The following is a 19,488-nucleotide window of genomic DNA, read 5'->3' as shown; positions in this document are numbered from 1 at the left end:
TCCCAGCTCCTGATCCAAATGCATTAGTATGCCTTTGGTATGTCATTAATAAGTCAAATGGAAGACAAACACAGAGGATTTTTTTGCCTCACCTGTGGGATTCCTAGAAACTTGAAGGTTTGAAGAGCAAGAAGAAAAGTCCTCTGATTTCTAGTTATCCTGTTGTCCCTAGTTATGAAGAAAAGCCTCTGCCCCAGACTGGGAACAGTTTAAAATCCAGCTCCTCAGCACAGCTTGTGGGATAAAGCCTGAGAATGTGCTGCCCTGCCTGGGGCTGGACCCACCCCACTCACACCCAGCTCCATATTAAATTGCTCAGATGCTTCCCAGTCCCCCATGACCTTTTAACTACACCACGGGGAGGATCAGCAGGGTTCCTTGTGAGCACCTGGGAAAGTGCCAGAGGTCATCTCAACAACCAGAAGCACGAAGAAGGGTACTTAAATATGTAAGTGCCAGGGAAGAAGTGGCACAGGTTGAGGGGGTGAGGGGAGGGGCCTGTGCACCAGAAATCCCCATTTCTGAGCTATTTTATCCTTATTCTAGTAGTGGAATTAGCTTCTGCACATTAGCCCCTTGTTTTGGGGCTATGTTGCCCTTAATCCTTGTTTAACATCTGGAAACATATTGGTATGTTCTAATAAATACCTCTCCTACCTCTGTGTGATAATTTGAAGCAGAAGAATTTAATCTACTGACCTCTTCTTTCCCACCTTATCTTAAACTTGGTCATGTTGGCTGCCTGTTCCTCCTGTTGGGAAAAACATCCCACTCACCCCTCAGCTACACCTGTGCCATGTACTGACCTTGTGCCAGTCCCATCCCTCTTTTTGTGAGCGTGCAAAGCAATTTCTGGAGCTTTTTGGGGAAGTTTTTCAAGATACAACTGTACTGATACTGCTTGGAGTGTGCCACTGGCAGTTTAAGACAGAGAACCCTTATGGAATTATTTTTCCTGCAATTTTCTCAAGCTTTTGTTTAAACTTTTTACCAAAGTTTGGGAGAATTTCCAGGAGCAATGTGGGCTGTGGTCCCTCTACCCCAGCAGCTGGATCCCACCTGGGAGTCAAGTACCTCAGTCTTTTTTTTGCCCACACAACCGCTTGTTAGACTAAGTGTAAGCTGAACTTGAATCCTGGGAGCAGTTCTGGGCCCCTCATGACAAAGTTTTGAGGGCCTGGAGCACGTCAGGGGAGCTCAGCCTGAAGAAAGGGAGGCTCAGGGGGCACCTTCTGGCTCTGCACAACTCCTGACAGGAGGGGACAGCTGGGTGAGGCTTGGGCTCTGCTCCCAGGATGATGAGAGGAAATGGCTTCAAGTTGTATTACAGAAGGTTTAGGTTGGATATTAAGGAAATTTTCTTCACTGGAAGGATGTTCAGGCACTGACTCCACTCCCAGGTGGAGTCCCTACCCCTGGAAGGATTTAAACATAAATGGATGTGGCACCTGGGGACATGGTTTGGTGGTGAACATGGCAGTGCTGCATTAATGGTAGGACTCAATGATCTTGGAGGGCCTTTCCAGCCGAAATGAGTCCATGATTCTATGATGAGGGATGATTCAAAGTTTAATTCCTTCCCTGAAGAGCTTTACCAGCCTGGATCTGTTCTCTCTGGTTCACAGAGCCATCCCACTGCCATCACATGGGGCAAGTGGAGGCACAGAGGCAAGAACAGCTCAAGCCCTTGTCACCCTGGGAAATGTATGGGGAAACCATGGTGCTCCCCAGCCACTGCAGCCACTGGAGACATTGCTTCACCAGGAGAGGGAAAGGACACTGCAGACCAGGAGACATTGCTTCATCAGGAGAGGGAATGGACACTGCAGACCAGGAGACATTGCTTCATCAGGAGAGGGAATGGACACTGCAGCCACTGGAGACATTGCTTCATCAGGAGAGGGAATGGACACTGCAGACCAGGAGACATTGCTTCATCAGGAGAGGGAATGGACACTGCAGCCACTGGAGACATTGCTTCATCAGGAGAGGGAATGGACACTGCAGCCACTGGAGACATTGCTTCATCAGGAGAGGGAATGGACACTGCAGCCACTGGAGACATTGCTTCATCAGGAGAGGGAATGGACACTGCAGACCAGGAGACATTGCTTCACCAAGAGAGGATCTTGAGAAGGCTCTCTTGCCATAGACTGGAGAGTGGGAGTGACTCTCTCAGAGGCAACTGGAGAAGGAGAGGGGTCACTGTGAATCCCACTGGTGTTCAGCAGCCATGAGGAGCCCCTCAGGTGCTCATAAATCAGCAGAGCTGCTCATGCCAGCTCTTCTCGGGCACAGCCACACAAAGCCCAGGGCTCTGCTGTCAGCTCAGAGGATTGCACAGAGGGTCCTTGCTTGCCCAGACCTTGGAGCATGTCTATACTCTCTGGAGCCTGCAGATGAAGAAAACTGGCTGTCTGGAAGTTATTCTCCTGGTCTTCTGGTCGAGTAGTAGAATGGGTTTGGTATTGCACCAGAAAAAGCTGATGTGGGCAAGGTGCATCCTTGGCATTTCAGCAGGGTTTGACTGCAACCTCCCTGCAAGAAATCTTATCATGTCTCCAACTGGGAATACACCAAATTCCAACAAATGGGATTCAGAAGCATGTTAGGGTATGAAACAGTCATTCTCCATTGGGATTTTGCCACATTATGGTTCTTATTCCCGTTCCCAAACTCACTGGGATACATGGCTTTGTTCTCTTAGATTTGACTCGGGATTTAAGGTCAGGGCTCCATCACTGCAAGAGAGTATCATAACCACTACAAGTTGTGCTGGGTGAGGATGGATGTGGGGTAGATGCAGGTTTTTCTGTGTTTGTGGTGGATCAGTGGTTGTACAGAGGGATCTTCAGTGATGACATGCACCAGCTCATCAATATTTGTGTCAATAAAGAAAAAGAAAAAAACAGTTTGGGGCAATGAAGAGGGCAGGGAGTGAGGGAGACCAAAAAGCCAAAGTGGTAGCTGTAAATGGTTTTAAATGCATACAGAAGACATCTGTGTAATTAATTACCCTGGTTTAAGTTACACCACTTTTTTCATGTGTGGGTCGGTAACACCAAGGGCTACGGTGTTATCTTAGAGGAATGTTTGTGTCTGGGGATTCATACTCACCCTGCCAATAACAAATCTTCCCCCGAGTTTCTGAAACATTAATTACAGTTTTGTAACAGGCAAGTTTTGCAAGCAGCTCAAGGTAATTTACTACAACATAGACGTCTGGCAGAAACAAATGAATCGCTGATGTGAAAACTGACAGTTGCTTAGACATGAATGCTCAAGGCTTTGTAATGTTTGTTATTAAAAATAAAATGGGTCTCACTGTCCTTGCCTGCCTCCTTACACTTTTCAACACATCGGCACCTGGGAAGAACCATTTCCCCCAGCTAAAAAGCAAGCACCAACAACCCCAAACAGGTTAAAAATAAAAGTTAAGGTCTCACATGTAGTTGGATGTAGCTTGAGGGTATTTCATCCAGGGGTTTCCCTCTCTGAGGTGCCACCAGTCTTGCTCTCCACTCAGGCCTCAGCACCTCCCAAATGCACAGGGCTGCTCTGTACCTTGTCTCCTTAGATCAACAGCTTTTGTCTTTTCCACATTAAATTACAGAATCCCAGACTGGTTTGGGTTGGAAGGGACCTTAAAGCTCATCCCATTCCACACCCCTGTCATGGACAGGGACACCTTCTACTAGATCAGGGTGCTCCAAGACCTGTCCAGCCTTGGATACTTCCAGGGGTGGGGGTTCCACAGCCCTTACAAAACAAGCCTAAAGGAAAAAAATTAAATTTTAAAAGAAAAACAAAGAGGAGGAAGATGTTTTGCTTCCAGATTTGTCAAATCACCACACTGGACTATAAATAAGAAGAGGAAGGTGGTTTTTAGGTCATGCTGAAAGACAGAGACTCTCCTTAGAGCATTTTGTGTATCTGCTGTCTTGAGGAAGGGACCCCAGCCACCCCAGGGCTGTCTCTCCTCCTGGGCCATCCGAGGGATGGAGCTAAATTCCCATTGGCATTACATTTCTTAATTATCACAATCCGTCAAATTACCACAGCTTTCCGGCAAGCTACAACTTGTTCAGGACTGTGACAGCTCTGAGTAAATTGTGTAACAAATGTCAGCTCTCATTCTAGATACAATTTAGAGGTTTTCATAGATATGTGCTAAAATTAGAGGTAACAGTTGCAATTTTGAAAATGTTTTCTGTTTGTGACTCCCTTTGTCCTTTTGGTCGTTTTTGGAAACTGGCAATCGCCTCCAAAAGAAGAAAAGTGATGACACTGATTCGGAAATCAAGGATGTGATGCTACATGTGTCAGCTAGAAAAAAGACTTTCTTTGCCCATGATGACAAAGAAAAAAAAAATTATTTAACTAGATGAGAAACAAATGTAGTATGAGCAATGCTGTATGCCTGGTGCTGGGGGTAGATGGTTAAAATGTCAGTTCATAGGAAGACAACCTCAAGAAATACTGTTTATTTATTATGATAGGAGTGCGCATATCCACACCTTGATACAAAATGCTTCACAGCATCTCAGAATCTTGAAGTTGGAAAAGAACTCCTGAGGTCATCTGGTCCAGCCTCGAGCTGGGGCAGCTAATGCTGGCTGTTCAGAAAATCCCAGCTGGTTTTGAACACCTCCAAGGTTGGAGACTCCACAGCCACCCCGGGAAACCTGAGCCAGCCTCTGGTTACCATCACAGGGAAAAGCTATTTCCTGATGTGGATCAGAGTGTGCCCATGGCCTCTGCTCCTGGCACTGGGCACCACTGGGAAGAACCTGGCTCCTTCTTCTTTGCACGCTCCCTGCAGGTGTTTGCAGACCTGGATGAGCCCTCCCCAACTCTGCTGTTCCACAGGATGAACAGCCCCAACTGTCTCAGCCTTTCCTTACAGGCTTCAACCACTTCATCATCTCCATGGCACCTCGCTGGACTCTCTCCAGTATGTCCATGTCTCTCTTGTGCTGAGGAGCCCAGAACTGCACATGGGTGGAGAGCAAACAATATCCATGACCCTCTCCTCATCCCCTGAACTTGCCATAGAATGGCAAGGGCCTTAAAGTTCATCCTTTTCCAGACCCTGCCATGGACACTTCCACTAGCCCAGGTTGCTCCAAGCCCCATCCAGCCTGGCCTGGGACCCTTCCAGGGATGGGGCAGCCACAGCTGCTCCGGGCAACCAAGAAGGCCTCACAACCCCCACGGGGAAGAATGTCTCCCTAACCTCTAATCTGAATCTACCGTTCTAGTACTTTCCACGCAGAAGGCATCAGGGATGGAAGCCCTTTGCAACCTGTGCTGACAGATCCCAGACATCTCCGTGTCGTCGCTGTGTTTGCAAACGGCTCCAGGGGTTACTGGCTCCGCCGCCTTCCCAGGGACCGGGGCGAGGCTCCAGCCTGGAGCTCCGCACACCTTCGCCCTCGCCTTTATGTGAGATCGGTGTAACAGCGAGCAAACCGCAGCAGGGCGGGTGTGGGACACAGCGAGGAAGGAGCTGCAGACACGGAGCGGGCACTGCAGCGGCAGCCGCTCCCGGGGCAGGCTTTGCTGAGGAAACCTTGGAACAGCGGGAGCGCGGGGCCTCGGCGGCGTGAGGGGGCGGCGGGAGCGGCCGGGCCCGTGGGCACCTCTGCCAGGAGCCTCCCGGAGGGAGGGCAGCGACAGCGGGGAAGGGAAGGGAAGGGAAGGGAAGGGAAGGGAAGGGAAGGGAAGGGAAGGGAAGGGAAGGGAAGGGAAGGGAAGGGAAGGGAAGGGAAGGGGGGGCGGTTCCGCTGAGCCCGGCCCGCCCCGCCCCGCCCCCGGCCCCACCCGCCGCCGCCGCCGCCATGTTGCGGCCGTTGGTGCCCGGTGCGGGGTGAGGCCGCGCGGGCCCGGTGGGCCCGGAGGAGCTGCCTGCGTGGGTGAGTCCTGCCCGCCCGCCCGGGCCCGGCCGCGCCGGGCCCGCCCCTCCCGCTGCCCTCCGCCCTCCCGCGCTCCCTCCCTCCCTCCCGCCGGCCCCGCGGCCGGGCGGTGCTGCCGCCCCGCGGGCAGGGCGGGCGGCCCCGCCGCCGGCGCACCGAGCCCTGCGCGCCCGCACCGGCTCTTCCGGCCCGCAGGCCGCCGGCTCTCCCCATTCTTCAGGTCCCTGCGCCGCTCGGCTGCGGTGCCCGCGGCGGCCCGGCCCGGCCCGGCCCGGCCCGGCGGCGCCGGGACAAACTAAGTTGGGCGGGCGGCCCACGTGCGGCCGGGCCGGGCCGGGCCGGGCTGTCAGCGCGGGGGGCGGCGGGCCGGCCTTTGTCTCGGGTGGGGACGGCGTGGGATGAGGGCGGTGTGTGTGGGGATGCGCGTCTCTGTGTGTGTGGGAGTGCCACGGGCCGGACGAGTCCCCAGCCCAGCGGCCCCGTTCGCACCGGGAGCCGCGCCGGGCTCATGAAACTTTCACGGGTGTTACAGCCCCGGTCCCGCCTGCCGTGAGCCGCCCTCCGGGTTAGCCCTGGCCAGCTGCGGCTGCCCCGTGCCTCCCCCGCAGCCCTGACACGGCCCCCGTGCCCTGCCTTCCCCGCGCTTCCCTGCCATCCCTGCCTTCCCATGGGATTCCACTGTCATGCAGTCTCTGCATCCCCTCCCGGAGACACCAGCCGGGCTCGAGCAGCCCTTGGCAGATGTCTTCCCTTGTACGCTGTTGTTTTGCAGAATTACCGGTATTTAGTGATGGCAATGCACATGATAAATAATCCCCTACAGCAGGGGATTGGAGCTAGGTGGTCATCAAGGGCCCTTCCAACCCAAGCCATTCTCTGATTAATTTCCTTGGTGTAACTGGGGTTTTGTGCTTCGATATTGACTGGCAATCTCAAACCTCTTCCCTAGTTTGAAGGCTGCAGGGCGTTTACTCCCAGTTGCCAGAAGTCCCTGGGAATAGCACTGCTAGCAAAAGGTTTGTAAGGAGTGAGTGGCTCCTGTGGTGCCTCTCCTTGACTTTGAAGCTTATCCATAGCACATGGCCCTGGGATTTGACATCCTTCTCCGGGGCTTCTTTGGATGCTTGGAGCCTTCCAGGTTTGCTGATTCCTGCAGAAATGTGCTATAGTGAGGTTGAGTTTGCACACTGAATACACTCTTTACTCCATAAGTCCTTCTCCTTTGCTCCCTTTTTTCACCTCTTCTACTGCTTTCCAAGTCTCAACCTCCATGTTTTCATTGGATCCCAAGCTTGGGTTCTCAGTCCTTTGCACAAGAATGATGGAATAAGGACAAAGGTCTTTATTTTCAGCTTTCCTCACAGGCTAGTTTACATAATTTTTTACATATCCTTTTTTTTGTTTGTTATCTATGATCAGAAGTGTACAGTGTTAAGTCAAAAGTTTAAATTTATGTTATTTAAAAATCACTTCTGTCAATAAGATACTTATTCTCTAGAATCTGGGTCAAAACTTGCTTTATTCTGAGAAATTGTAGCTTTGTGTATGACGAGTTTAAGATGCAGTTCTGTGGAGAAATACTTGGGTAGAGATTTGTGCCCTCATGATTGCAAAGCCAGTAAAGCAGTGTTTTATAAGACTCAAAGATGAACACAAATCCTTCTGAAAAAGCGAGGTTTCATCCAAGTAAAGGATATTTTGAGATGCTGCAGATACATGGGATTTGTCTTGCATTTTAAAACAGATGCAGAGAGGTGTTCCACAGTAGGAAGGGGAAGGTCAAGAGTGAGTGGCAGGCTCATTTTTCTCTGTAAAAAACTCAGTCATGCCAGGTTATGGAATGAAGTGTCTTCCTTGCAGAAGGATTTGTGTGCCAGAGATTTTGGGAGCTGCGTGGTGCCTAGCTCTCTCCCAGCTGCTACAACTCTTCCCACCCAAAGGAATGGGAAGTTTCAGGTCCATGCCTTTGCCAGCTACAGTGATCTGTGTTGTTTCCAAAGTCCTTATCAAGTGCTGGGGATGTGGAGAGTGTGGATAATGTGGGCTTCCAGGGATTTCATGCCCAGCTGTGATGCCTTGAGGGACGTGGTTGCAAATTATTGCATAGCCCTCTGTGGGCCTTCATATTTGTGGTTTAATTTAAGAATGAGTTTAAGTTCAGCCACAGCAAGCCACTTTTAAGCCAAGTAAATCTCTGCAGAGTGTTTTGCAGTAGATTAACCAAAGCAGCACCTCTGGGACTTGTCTGGAGGAATGGCTGAGCTAAAGCTTAAAGACCACGGTGTCCCTGTGCTCCACTCCAAGCGATTTCTCCTGGCCCAGGAGTTGTTCCCCATTCCAGCAGCCTGGCCAGAAGGGTTGAGCTTTGCTTGGTTTGAATGTGATGCTTGACAGACTTCTAAAGTGAATTGTCAACAAGAGCAGCAGCCTTAAACCAGGCCCATTTTGGGAAGGCATTAGCTGGCTTTTCTCTCTGCCTTGTCCCATGGTCCTGCTCTCTGCCTGCACCTCTGCTCCCAGTTCTTCCCCGTTGTCCTGGAGTCCTGCCACCCCCTCAGTCTCCCTGGCTTGCTGCTGGTTTTGGCAGCATTGTTGCAGCCCCAGTCGAGTGTGGCAGGACTCACCTTGCCTGTGGATGCTCCTTGCCAAGCAGGAACTGGTGCCCTGCTAGTTCTGTTGACACATTTTGTTTTTTTTTCCCTCCCTCACGTTCAACATGCACCAGTTCACATAAATTTGGGGCTTAAATAAAATATATTAAGAGAATGACTCATTACGTGTTTGTGAAGTCTCTGTATTGTAGCAACTTGAAAATATTTTGGTTTAACAGTGTAAATCCAGTATCCCTGACAGTAGTGAACACAAATGTTCTAGTAATTGTACTGTCAATTTTCATGTACCTCACCAGAGCTTGATTATTGCTGTTGTAGGTTTCTGTGTTGAGTGCTCCAAGTCCCCACTTCCTTTCTGAAGAGCTTAGAAAGAAAGTGCTGGCTGGGAACACAATTTCATCTTACAGTTTGGATATAGTTCTTTATTCTGTCTTTGAGTTCTTTATTCTGTCTTTGGGTGGTTTTTGCTTCCCATCATAATTAAGGATTGCCCCTGTTTCAAATAATCCTTGGAACTGTTGTATTGAAATATTTACTGAAGACTTCTATTATTTAAATTGATCAGGGTAGGGAGTCATCTCACTTTTCAGGTCTGTGTCTCTTGGGCCGCCTGTTTGCCCCTGCCTTTCTTCTTCAAGAAAAGACTGAGTTCTTCAAATGTGATAATCTATTGAGAAATCAGCAGCAATTGCTGCCTATTAGCTCTACAAAAAGCCCACCCAAACAAAAAAAACCACAACCCTCTGCTAATGTACTTCAGAACCTTCTGTTGAGGCTCATGATGATGGCTGGCTTTGGATTGGTGGTGCACCTGGCAGGTTGAAAAGATGTCCCCTGCGTGAGCTGGGTGTGGTTTCAAAGGTCATGCTTGTACCAGCTCTGTTCTAGGGGATCCTGGGATAAGGGCATGCTTGCTGTCTCTCACTGTGCTGCTTGAAGCACCTCTGAGGAGCAGCTCTGCCCACATCCCAAGCTTTGGGCAGCTGTGATTTTTGTCACAGAAGATGTTGATGCACATGAATCTTACAAAGTTTATCCATGGGGGAAATGTATTGACAAAGTATTTTTTATGCTTTTGATTGTAGCTTTCATCATGGGGGACATGAAAACCCCTGACTTTGATGACCTCTTGGCTGCTTTTGACATCCCTGATCCAACTAGTCTGGATGCCAAGGAGACCATTCCATCAGCTGGGGAGGAGAGTGAGAATCACCTGAAGTCATCGGGAATGTGCATCGATGAGAATGTGTCCTTATCCCACTCTCTGCCTCCCTCTGATGCACCTGTTGTCAGTGTGATAGTGAAGAACACGAGTCGCCAGGAGTCTTTTGAGGCAGAAAAGGAGGGGAATCACCTTGGAACTGGTCTGTTACACAATGGGTTTCGTGGCTCTGATCTGCCAGCTGAGGCTCATGCTTTAGTCCACAGTTATGGCAAGTTTGAGTCAACTTTTATTAATGGTGACAGCTCAAGAGGTTACTCTGATAAACTGGATGAGTCCAAGTCAGAGCCTTTGCCAACATTTAGTCAGTTTAGCCCCATTTCCAGCCCTGAACCGGAGGATACATTCAAAGAGAACAGTATTGGGGAAAAACCCAAACATGCCCAAACTCCCTATTTTCCACCACCTTCAGTATATGTACCAACAGGGGCTTCAGTCCTAGATCATCTTAGGAAGGTGCCAGAGCCTGAATTAAGCATGTTTGATCAGTACTGTAAAAAGGAACAGAAGACAGAAATCCACTGCCAGCCAGAGAATAGGCTGGAAATGAGCAGGAGGGAGCAAGACAGAGCAGTGGAGAGGTTTGCAGAGTCAAGCAAGGACTTGTTAGATACCAACAGCTTTCTTGGGGAAGGCTTGGTGTTTGGAGACCTCCCTCACAACAATTTAGGAGACGGCAAGGGGTCTGTGCCCGAGTTAAACATGTCTTCATCCATACCACCTCGGCAGAGGCTAAAGCCAACTCATTCCAAGCTGTCATCCTGTGTGGCAGCTTTAGTAGCTCTTCAGGCCAAAAAGGTTGTGTGTATTCCAAAAAGCGATCAGCCAAATTTTACCAAGGAACCTGGTCCTTTTAAAGACGGGACGAAGGGAAGTCCAAAAATGCCCAAGTCGCCAAAGAGTCCCCGCAGCCCCTTGGAGGTGGTGAGGAAGGCTGGCAAGCAGCCTGAGAGTCCTCGGAGTGTGTGCAGCGACAGCAGTGGGAAAGGCTCTCCTTCCATGGCAGCTGGCTCTCCGCCAGCTATTCCCAAAGTTAGAATAAAGACTATCAAGACATCTTCCGGTGAAATTAAAAGGACTGTAACTAGAATTTTGCCAGAAAATGATGAGTTGGGCAAATCTTCAGAAGAGTCACCTGCAGAAACCTCATCTGCTGAAGAGTTTATCAAATCTTTCCCATCCCCTGACACCAGTGCAGTTACAGAAGGTGAGGCTGGCAGGAATTCATCCAAAACCGGGGCTGCTGTGGCTATCCAGCTGTCAAATGTAATGAGTCCTTACTCAGAGAGTATGAAAATGGATATTGCAAACAGCACTTGCACGGTGTCCTTATCTCCACTGCCAAACTGCGGCAGCGGTGCCATAAAAGTGGGGGTCAAGAGGCAGCAGCCATCCAACACGGCCACCTCCAGCCTTCTTCCCAAAGCTGTGCACTTGGCAAATCTCAACTTGGTCCCCCACAGTGTTGCTGCTTCTGTTACAGCGAAGACGTCGGCGCAGAGGCGAAACCAGCCTCAAGTGACACAGATGTCCGTGCCCCTGGTGCACCAAGTCAAGAAAGCTGCTCCCGTTGTCATGGAGGCATTCCACAAAGTGCTACACAGTGCCAACCCAGTGCCGATATATACTCCAAACCTTAGCCCCCCTCCTGACACTAGTATTAATTTACCTGCCTCTGGGTATTGTTGCCTGGAATGTGGGGACTCATTTGCCTTAGAGAAAAGCCTGACTCAACACTATAGTAGGCGAAGCGTTCACATTGAAGTCATGTGCACTCAGTGTTCAACTATGCTCCTTTTTTTTAATAAGTGTAGCTTGCTTAAACATGCACGAGATCACAAGAGCAAAGGATTTATCATGCAGTGTTCTCAGCTGCTCATGAAACCAATTTCCATAGACCAAATGTTTTCACCTTCTCCTACAAGCTCTTCAGCCTCTCCAGCTCCTCAGACTTTCCTCTCGTCCTCTCCTCCACCTAAGTCCAGTGCTGCTTCAGGAGGTGGGGTAGGGATTTCTGCGAGCTCTCAGCCAGCCTTGCCTCTCTACACAGACCCACAGAGGCTAATCCGTCATGGACTTAAGTGTTTGGAGTGTAACAAGCAGGAGCAGGATTACACTTCTTTAGCAGCTCATTACCAGAGAACCTCAGAAGATAATGAGAGACTGGTAAGTCATCATTTTAATGTTATTAGTTAAATCTCTCTGTGTTTAAAGAGATTGTCCTCAAGGGGAAAAGAAGGCATCGTGGTGGCAGATGAGTTGCTTTGCCTAAAAAAGTGCTTATGGGGAGAATTTGGAATGCACATGAGCCCAGGCGCGTGCGTGTGAAGTGAAGTTTAGTGTTGTTTGCTTGCCTTCTTTCTGCCCTCTGCCAATAAAAAGAGCATAGTAAGGAGACTATGGAGATCCCTGAGTGTCAAAGAAAGGTGATGGAGATGAAAGATCGCTTGGATGAGGCGTGCAAAAAGCTGTAGGGGAGGATCAGTGGAGCGTTACCTGGAACAGGTTTTTGTGCTGTGAGCGTGGCTGGAGGAGATCTGGCACAGTTGAATGTTGCCTTTCCTGCAGCTGCTGCCAGAACCTTGTGTGTGGTGCATTGCACATCGGGTGTTGTTGCTGTTGGTGTGGTCAGCTGTGTATTGGACAGGCCTGCTGTGGTTTGTAGGGGGGAAGGCTGGGACTGGCTGCTTCTGCCCTTTGGGTGGTGCAGGGCTGTGGGTGCATAGCAGAGTTCAAGAGCCTTGTTTGTGGCTTCCTCCTGTGCTGCCCTGCTCAGGTCTCCACCACCTTTGTGGGCCTGGTTGGAATCCCCTTAAATCAAACTCCAGCTTAGGTTTCCCCTCATGAAGAGATGATGATTATTGTTGTGTACCAGGATCATACACTTTGTTTATGGCTTTTATTTTGGAAGACACCATCAATCTTGTTTAAGTGTTAACCAGCCTGCAGTTGAAGAGGAGGAGTACTCCCTTCTCCTTATCTCTTTGGATGAGGTGAAAGCTTTCCAGGTTGGTGTGGCTGCCAGCAAGGGCTGCAAAAAACCAGGACTCCATGCCAGCATTTGGGAGGATGACCACATCTCTTCTGTGGCTGTCAGCACACCTGCACTCTCCAGAGCCTCCCTGTGCTGCTTGAATGGCTTGCAGCAATATTGAGGTTGCTGTGGTCCCATTTAGATAGTTTGTTATCTTAAATTCATCAGCCACCAAAAAAAATAGATTATGGCTGAATGGTTTTGATCTCATAAAACATGGTGAGGCCAGAAGGGATCAGTGTGGCCACGTAATCAGGTTTCTTGCCTGAGGCAGGTCAGTGAGCACAGTGCTCTGTCAACACACCAACTTATTTTTCAACTATAATGCTTTTTTAGGAAATGTCAGCTGTCTGGCATTAAAACTTCCAGGAGAAGGGATACAGTGAATGCTCCAAAGTGATCTAAAATGTTAATCACTGGCATTAAAAATGTACTTCCTTATTTCTATTGTGGGATTATCAATTCAAGAGCTCCTTAAAGAGGAAAAGAATGTGTGATAGTAAGTATTTTTAGCTTGTAATCAAATAATTTATTCTGTAACTTAACCAAGAATAGAGTTTACGCCTCTCATGTCAAGTAGTTCTGCTAGATGTGAGATTATTTTTGCAGTATTTTTCTGAAGAGAAGTATTGGAAAAAGAGGCTACTTTTGAGCTCCTGAAACCAGTTCCTCCCTGTAGGATCTTCCCATACTTACACTCCCCAGGATGCATGCTCTGCTCTGGGAGTCCTTTTCCACTGTGTATTTGCTGTCCTCCAGGCTGCCCGGTGGTGTCCATGCTGTTCCCAGAACATCTGTTTCAATAAAGTTGTTACATTTCTAAAGGAAATAAGCATTTGTGCCCCATGCCTGTAATGGTGTGTCTGGATTTAGCAGTAGCTGATGGAAACCATCCCACTGCTTTTATCCAGGTGTTTGATGTCACTGGGCTGAGGTTAAAGAATGGGTGAAATTCAGTGTCTCACAGGGATCCCTGAGTCTCTCAGTTGTCCAAGGGAAAGGGTGTGGGTGACCTTCACATCATGTGTCCCACCCACACGGATAACACAGTGTAGCTCCCAGCAGTATCAAGGTCTGAGAAGCTGAAGGTTTTGCATATAGGGTATTAATGAATGCAATACTATTAATCATGGTGTGAGAAGGTTGTGGGTGAAACTGTTGGAATGTGTGTCATAAACTCCTGGAATAGTAGAACATGGCCACCACTTTCTGAAAGATACCCTGACTCTGCATGAGGTTAATTTCTTGGGTTGTTCTTTCTGTTTTGATCAGAAAAAAGAGATGTGCTGGTATAAGCAGGAGAGGATCAAGTGACTGAGTTTGCAAACACTTTCTTACATGGTAGAAGTGGTTAAAAACTGGTTTCCATCTGCAGGGTTGGGCCAGGACACTTGGTTTTTGGTGCAGTGGTAGAAATTGGGTGTAGAGAAATTCTTCCCTGTGATGGGGTGAGGCTCTGGTGTGGGTTGCCTGGAGAAGCTGTGGCTGCCCCATCCCCATAAATGTTCAAGGTAAGGTTGGATGGGGCTTGGAGCAGCCTGGTCTGGTGGGAGGTGTCCCTGCCCATGGCAGGGGGTGGCACGAGGTGGTCTTCAAGGTCCCTTCCAACCCAAACCAGTCTGGGGTTCTCTGATTCTCTGAAATTGGGTTGCTGAGGAAGGCATTGATGTAACACCTGTAGTGAACATGTTTTAGTGCCCTGGTAATGGTTCAAAACCACTATGTCCACAGGGCAGAAGAGGTTGATTTACATACTGGTGCATCTAATTAAAACCACAGTCCACAGCAGTTGTCGTGCTTGATCCACAGCAAGCTGCCATGGTGGGACAATCTGCCAGGATGCAGAAATAGTATTAATTGTTGTGGGCAAGCTTGGCTATGAACCACATCCCTAGATCTCAAGAGACTAATTATCTAGAGTTTTAACATAATTTTGTGTATTTTGAACAGAAATTATGTATTTCTTCCTCCATACCTGATGTCTGTCTCACTGTGTTGAAATGCTGGTTTAGAAGTGGTGGTATGGGGGGTGATTGTCATAGTTTCTTAAAGACAGCAAAAAACTGCACTCTGATAAAAAATACAGAACATTTCCAAATTACTTCCTTATTCAATCTCAGAACTCAGGCACAAACTCTTTGCCATGCCTCACTGAAAAACTAGGAAGTACTGATGCTTTCCACATAAAGACATGGCTTGATTTATGCCTTCTAAGGGGCTTCAAGAAGTAGCAGGGCAGGTCCCCTTTGTATTACGGCCAAAAGCTTTTAATCTGTGACTATTCAGATGTTTGGTACCAGATTGCCCCTAAAAAATGAGGATGCTTGGAAAGGGTAGATGAATGTATAATGGAAAGAGCAACTTCAGCTGCAGGAAAAGGGTAAAAGCAATTTATCCACAGCACCTGGGTTTGTACTAGAAAGTGGAGACCTGTGGAAAATAAGCCAGGTGATTTTTGATCCGTGTTCTTGAAAGCTTTTCTGTTAAATGACACCAAATCTGGATGCACATCCAGTGTGACTGTAACTTGTGAAACCAAGCAGGTTTTGAAGTGCTCAGTTATGGTGCTTTTAACTCAAAAACTGTTTTGACATGGCTTTGGTATGGCACCTTGCTAAAAAGGAAGGGCTGATCCAATGGAGTTGATGGAGAAAAGAAATAACAGGAAATAAAAGAGACTTATTTTTCAGTATGATGTTTTCAGTTACCCAGAAGCTGGAGGACGAGCACCCTGTGATAAGAGGCAGGAATGATTGGATTGGAGAGGGGGAATAGCCTAAGCTCTCTGCTCCACAAGAAAACTTACCCTGTGCTGATACTGAAGACTTTTCACTTTAGTTGGAATTTCTTACCATGACTTTGGGAATTACTCTGACATTTTCAGGTTTCCCAGAGTTGCTTGAAAGGAGATTGTTGTTTTTTCTCTTTCTTCCAGATGATGGTTTGGGAAATACCTGGTGTTACACTCCTACATGGCTGTGGATAAATCCTGCATAAATAGGATGGATAACTGTAAATTACTTTCCTAGGTGTGGCCAAAATGTGAGTGACATGGCTGGGTCACAGTTCTATTGCAGGAAGGAAGAAAGATAGTGATGTGGGGTAGACAGCAGGGAAAGGAGGAGATTTGGAGCAAGTGGGAGGAGGAGAGGGGGATGATGATGTAGTTGAGAAGGTGCTGTGGTTTTCTAAAGGAAAGACCTTTAAAAAAATGATGGAGAGCTTGACCTTAATGTTGTATTTTTAAACATGTACATGATTGCAGTTGCTGAGAGCACAGCAGGGTTTATTTTGGTACAGAGTATGTGTAGGATGAAGGCAGTTCCTCCCAGCTGAATACTGTGGTGGGATGGGATCTCCATGGCTTGCAGGGAGGATACAGGCTTGAATAATCCACTTCAGAAACATAAAGAACTGGATTTATTCGATGCATGTTTTGAATGGATCATCTAAGTGGATCACAGTGACTTTGCCTTTCTTTGGCAACTAGTGAGGCCAATTCTGCAATTTTTTCAAGCTTGTGAATCAAGTTGCTCAATGGGGTGTGTGTGCTGCTTTTCCATCACTGAACTGCAAGAAGGAAGCAGTATGGGAATTTGAATATCTGGCAGATTGCATTTGCTCAAACCAGAAGCTGTGCTCTGTGTAGGCATTGTACTTGACAGATGTTGCAGAGGTGCTACCAGATGTTCCATGTAACTTCAGGTCTGTTTGGTCTGATACAGTGGTGTGTTCTAGGGCAAGATTTTTGGGGCTTGAAGGGGGGGAAGGATATTTAAGTAGGTGTAGTTTCTGCCAAATTAATCTTTATTTTTGGAATAGAGAAATGAGTTTATCCTCATCTCCTTGATGTTCAATGAGAGGTTGTTAGAGTACTGCATGAAGAATGGATATATTGGAGGAGTTGGATTATGAGGTTGGAGCAGAATCAGGTAAACTCCCAGAAATAATTGCAGCTGGGATCAGATTTTTATGAGATCTCCTGAGGGATAGTTTTGGGTATATGTGTAGTTAATATTTGTATTAAGGAGACCTTGGAGGGTGACTGTGTTAAAAAATTTGCTGAACCAAAATAACAAAGTAAGAAGTCATGGAAAATGGGGAATACTTTACAGGAGGTTCTAGATGATCTTGAATACTGAGTAGGAATGGTATGAAAAGCAACCAAAGGCAGGATTTTTGGTCTTGAGAAGTCCTTGAATGACTGAGGTGACACAACTGTACAGGAGACATGTCAGTCTGCAGCACCAGTCAGAGCTGTGGTAATGCTCCCTCATGCTAGAAATAACGGAGTTGGAGAGGAGTGTATTGTTTTGTTTATCAGGATAGATTGGAGTAACTGAGGGAAGAATGACCAGAAATGGAAATATGACCTCTTAAGAGGAAATTAAAACCCCTTTATGAGTTCAGCTTGGCAGAGGTCTGGTAAATGAGGGTGGGTCTCTTTCAGCACTGAAGCACACAAAGGATTAAGGTGAGTATAGTGGCACTTTTTTCCCCCACCAGAAACTAAATCTGCCCTCAAGAAGTACTTCCTGTACTCGCAGGAATTGCCCTGGGCAATTCATCAGCATCAGACAGTTTTCCGGGCTCAAATTACAGGAGAGGAACAAAGCCCATGCAGCTCCTGGTGCCTACATCTGGGATGTGCTTTTCATTACTGTATCCACTCTCACCCTGTATCTGGTGTGATTTTTGTAGAAAGAAGTTTTTTAATTTAGGGGCAATAATAATGCAAAAACAGACTGAAATAGATTTACGTAGAAAATCAGAGGACATCTGTAATCATCACAGGAATGAGTTCTGGAAGAGCTTTGAAGCAGAAGTAACAGAACAAAGGACACAAACTAGTTTTGAGGGAGAGCTTATTTGTTTTCTTGGCAAGGAGACACCAGTGCACAATAACATGTGCAAGAATTAAAAGTACTTCCTGACCCTCTCGGGCATAATTGTCTATCTACTGGTAACCAGAGATGTTTAATCCTTTTTTCTTTTCCTTTCTTATTTGACTTGACCACCCAAAATCCACCAAGGTAGCTAGCAACTCGACTAAAGTACAAAACATAAACTCAGGACCTCTGAATTTTCTTGAATATTTTGTTCTCCTTGCTTTTTTTCTTCTTTTCTCCTTTTTTGTCCAATAACAATTTTTCAATGAATTGTGGTGTGTCCTGTTTATATACCACCTACACAAGTAATTTAAAAGCAATTTTATTGCTGCCTTTTCTTTTTCTTCTTCCTTCCCCATCTTAAGTCAATGCTTTATAATTTATTGGCTAAAACTTGCCAGGAGCTAGTAGAACCACATGCTGCCCTGATAATTTCCCAGCAGCAAAAAAAGAAAGGCAGCAGCTGTATTTTTTCCTATTTTTCTCTTCCTTCCCCCCTTCAAGTTCATGTTTTAATTTAGAAAACAAGAGGGTTGAAAATCAGCAAAAAAGTTCCCTTGGCCCCATAAAGCGCTGTTTTCTCCCTGTCCCAAACCAAGAGTGATTAATGCAGTCCTTAGGTACTAACGAGGATGGATTTTGGTTTTTATGGAAATTTTCCATGTGCATTTTGTAGAAGCAAAGGGATGGAAGATGTTATGATGAAAGCGTGTTGGGGAAATAGAGCTGCTGGGGGTGAAGACAAAGTGGCAGCATAGCAGAGCCTGCACCCAAGGCCACACCAGAGCATCAGGATGAGGAGGAGAGGCTGGTGAGGAAGAAAAGCCAGGGTGTGGCTCCATGGTCTGCTTACATCAGTTTGTGATCTATTGCCATGAGGCAGCAATCCCATCCTCTCCTCCTTCCCCACCCTGCCTGGCCCTGGTGGTCCTGCAGGACTGGAGTACTGAGAAAAGCTGGAGGGAAGAGGATAAGGAGCAGGGCTGTGAGCTGGAGGCCAGGACATGGCTGCGTGAGGATGAAGGGATAACTGGAGACAGGGGGATTGTCCTGGGTAGGATGGAAATGGGGCTGGAAGCTGGTGTCTGCTGGCACTAAAAGAGTCTTGCTCCTGCATTCTTCTTCCAGCTGGGCACCTATGATGCTGCCCCAGGCAACCTGGAGTTGTGACTGGAGGGCTCTGTGGGTGACAGGCAGGGGAACAAGAGCCCAGGTAGTGGAGATGGTCTGCTCTGTCCTGCTGTGAGGAGGAGGTGCCCTCTGAAGTGTCTAATGCTGCTGCAAACTCCATGGGCAATAAACACAATCTCCAACCCAGAGAAATCGTGGCTGCTGCAGCCCTGAAAGTGTTCAAGGCCAGATTGGACAGGGCTTGGAGCAACCTGGTCTGTTGGAGAGTGTCCCTGCAGGGTGGGCAGGAAGGATAACCCTGCAGGGTGGAGGAAAGAGCAGAGCCCTTTAACGTCACCACTGTAAGAAAAGAGAGGGAATGTGTCCCATGTAGCATATGGGGTCACGCTGGTGACTTGAAAGTGTGGATGTGAAAAGTAATTTAATCCACTGTGTGATCGTTTTAGTGAGTGGGAGTTGAGATTTCTAGTTGGAACTAAGTACCCACCCAGCCTCCCTCCTCACACTCTTCCATGCTCCATCATGGAGTCCTTCCCATGGGAGAGACAGTCTGTCATGAACATCTTTGTCATAAGTCCTTTCCACAGTGCAGTTCTTGAGGATCTGCTCTGGGATCAGTACTTTCTTTGGGTCCTTCAGGAACAGTCTGGAAGAGCATGGGCCTCCCATGGGGTCAGAGGTCCTG

At 47.8% G+C, this 19,488-nt stretch overlaps 2 protein-coding genes and 1 long non-coding RNA gene across 8 annotated transcripts in view; 2 read left to right on the top strand and 1 right to left on the bottom strand.

Moving 5' to 3' along the window:
- LOC135280816 (mucosa-associated lymphoid tissue lymphoma translocation protein 1 homolog) overlaps window positions 1-3,329 on the top strand; it is a 33,852-nt gene extending 30,523 nt beyond the window's left edge. For both annotated transcript variants that reach the window (XM_064389106.1, XM_064389108.1), the window contains one exon: window positions 1,626-3,329. In XM_064389106.1, coding sequence (XP_064245176.1) covers window positions 1,626-2,237 — 612 coding nt within the window. In that variant the 3' untranslated portion in view covers window positions 2,238-3,329. The remainder of the gene's footprint in view (window positions 1-1,625) is intronic.
- A 1,140-nt stretch (window positions 3,330-4,469) lies between these two features.
- On the bottom strand, window positions 4,470-5,625 carry LOC135280818 (uncharacterized). Its single transcript, XR_010347640.1, has 2 exons — window positions 5,237-5,625; window positions 4,470-4,816 (listed from the first exon to the last, which is right to left on the bottom strand). It is a non-coding gene; the product is annotated as an uncharacterized LOC135280818 (long non-coding RNA).
- Window positions 5,378-19,488, top strand: part of ZNF592 (zinc finger protein 592) — a 35,711-nt gene continuing 21,600 nt past the window's right edge. Inside the window, exons 1-2 of one of the 5 annotated variants that reach the window (XM_064389101.1) lie at window positions 5,378-5,445; window positions 9,613-11,915. In XM_064389101.1, the coding sequence (XP_064245171.1) occupies window positions 9,621-11,915 (2,295 nt within the window). In that variant the 5' untranslated portion in view covers window positions 5,378-5,445; window positions 9,613-9,620. Of the gene's footprint in view, window positions 5,446-5,813; window positions 5,916-6,115; window positions 6,136-6,274; window positions 6,298-6,728; window positions 6,932-9,612; window positions 11,916-19,488 lie in introns of those variants that run through there. The other 4 variants (XM_064389100.1, XM_064389104.1, XM_064389105.1 and 1 more) reach the window with 4 other exon arrangements.

The sequence above is a fragment of the Passer domesticus genome, chromosome 14 (genome assembly GCF_036417665.1).
Source record: "Passer domesticus isolate bPasDom1 chromosome 14, bPasDom1.hap1, whole genome shotgun sequence".
Lineage (NCBI taxonomy): Eukaryota > Metazoa > Chordata > Aves > Passeriformes > Passeridae > Passer > Passer domesticus.
The sequence above is the reverse complement of the archived record's forward strand: the minus strand, read 5'-3'. Positions and strand labels throughout refer to the sequence as shown.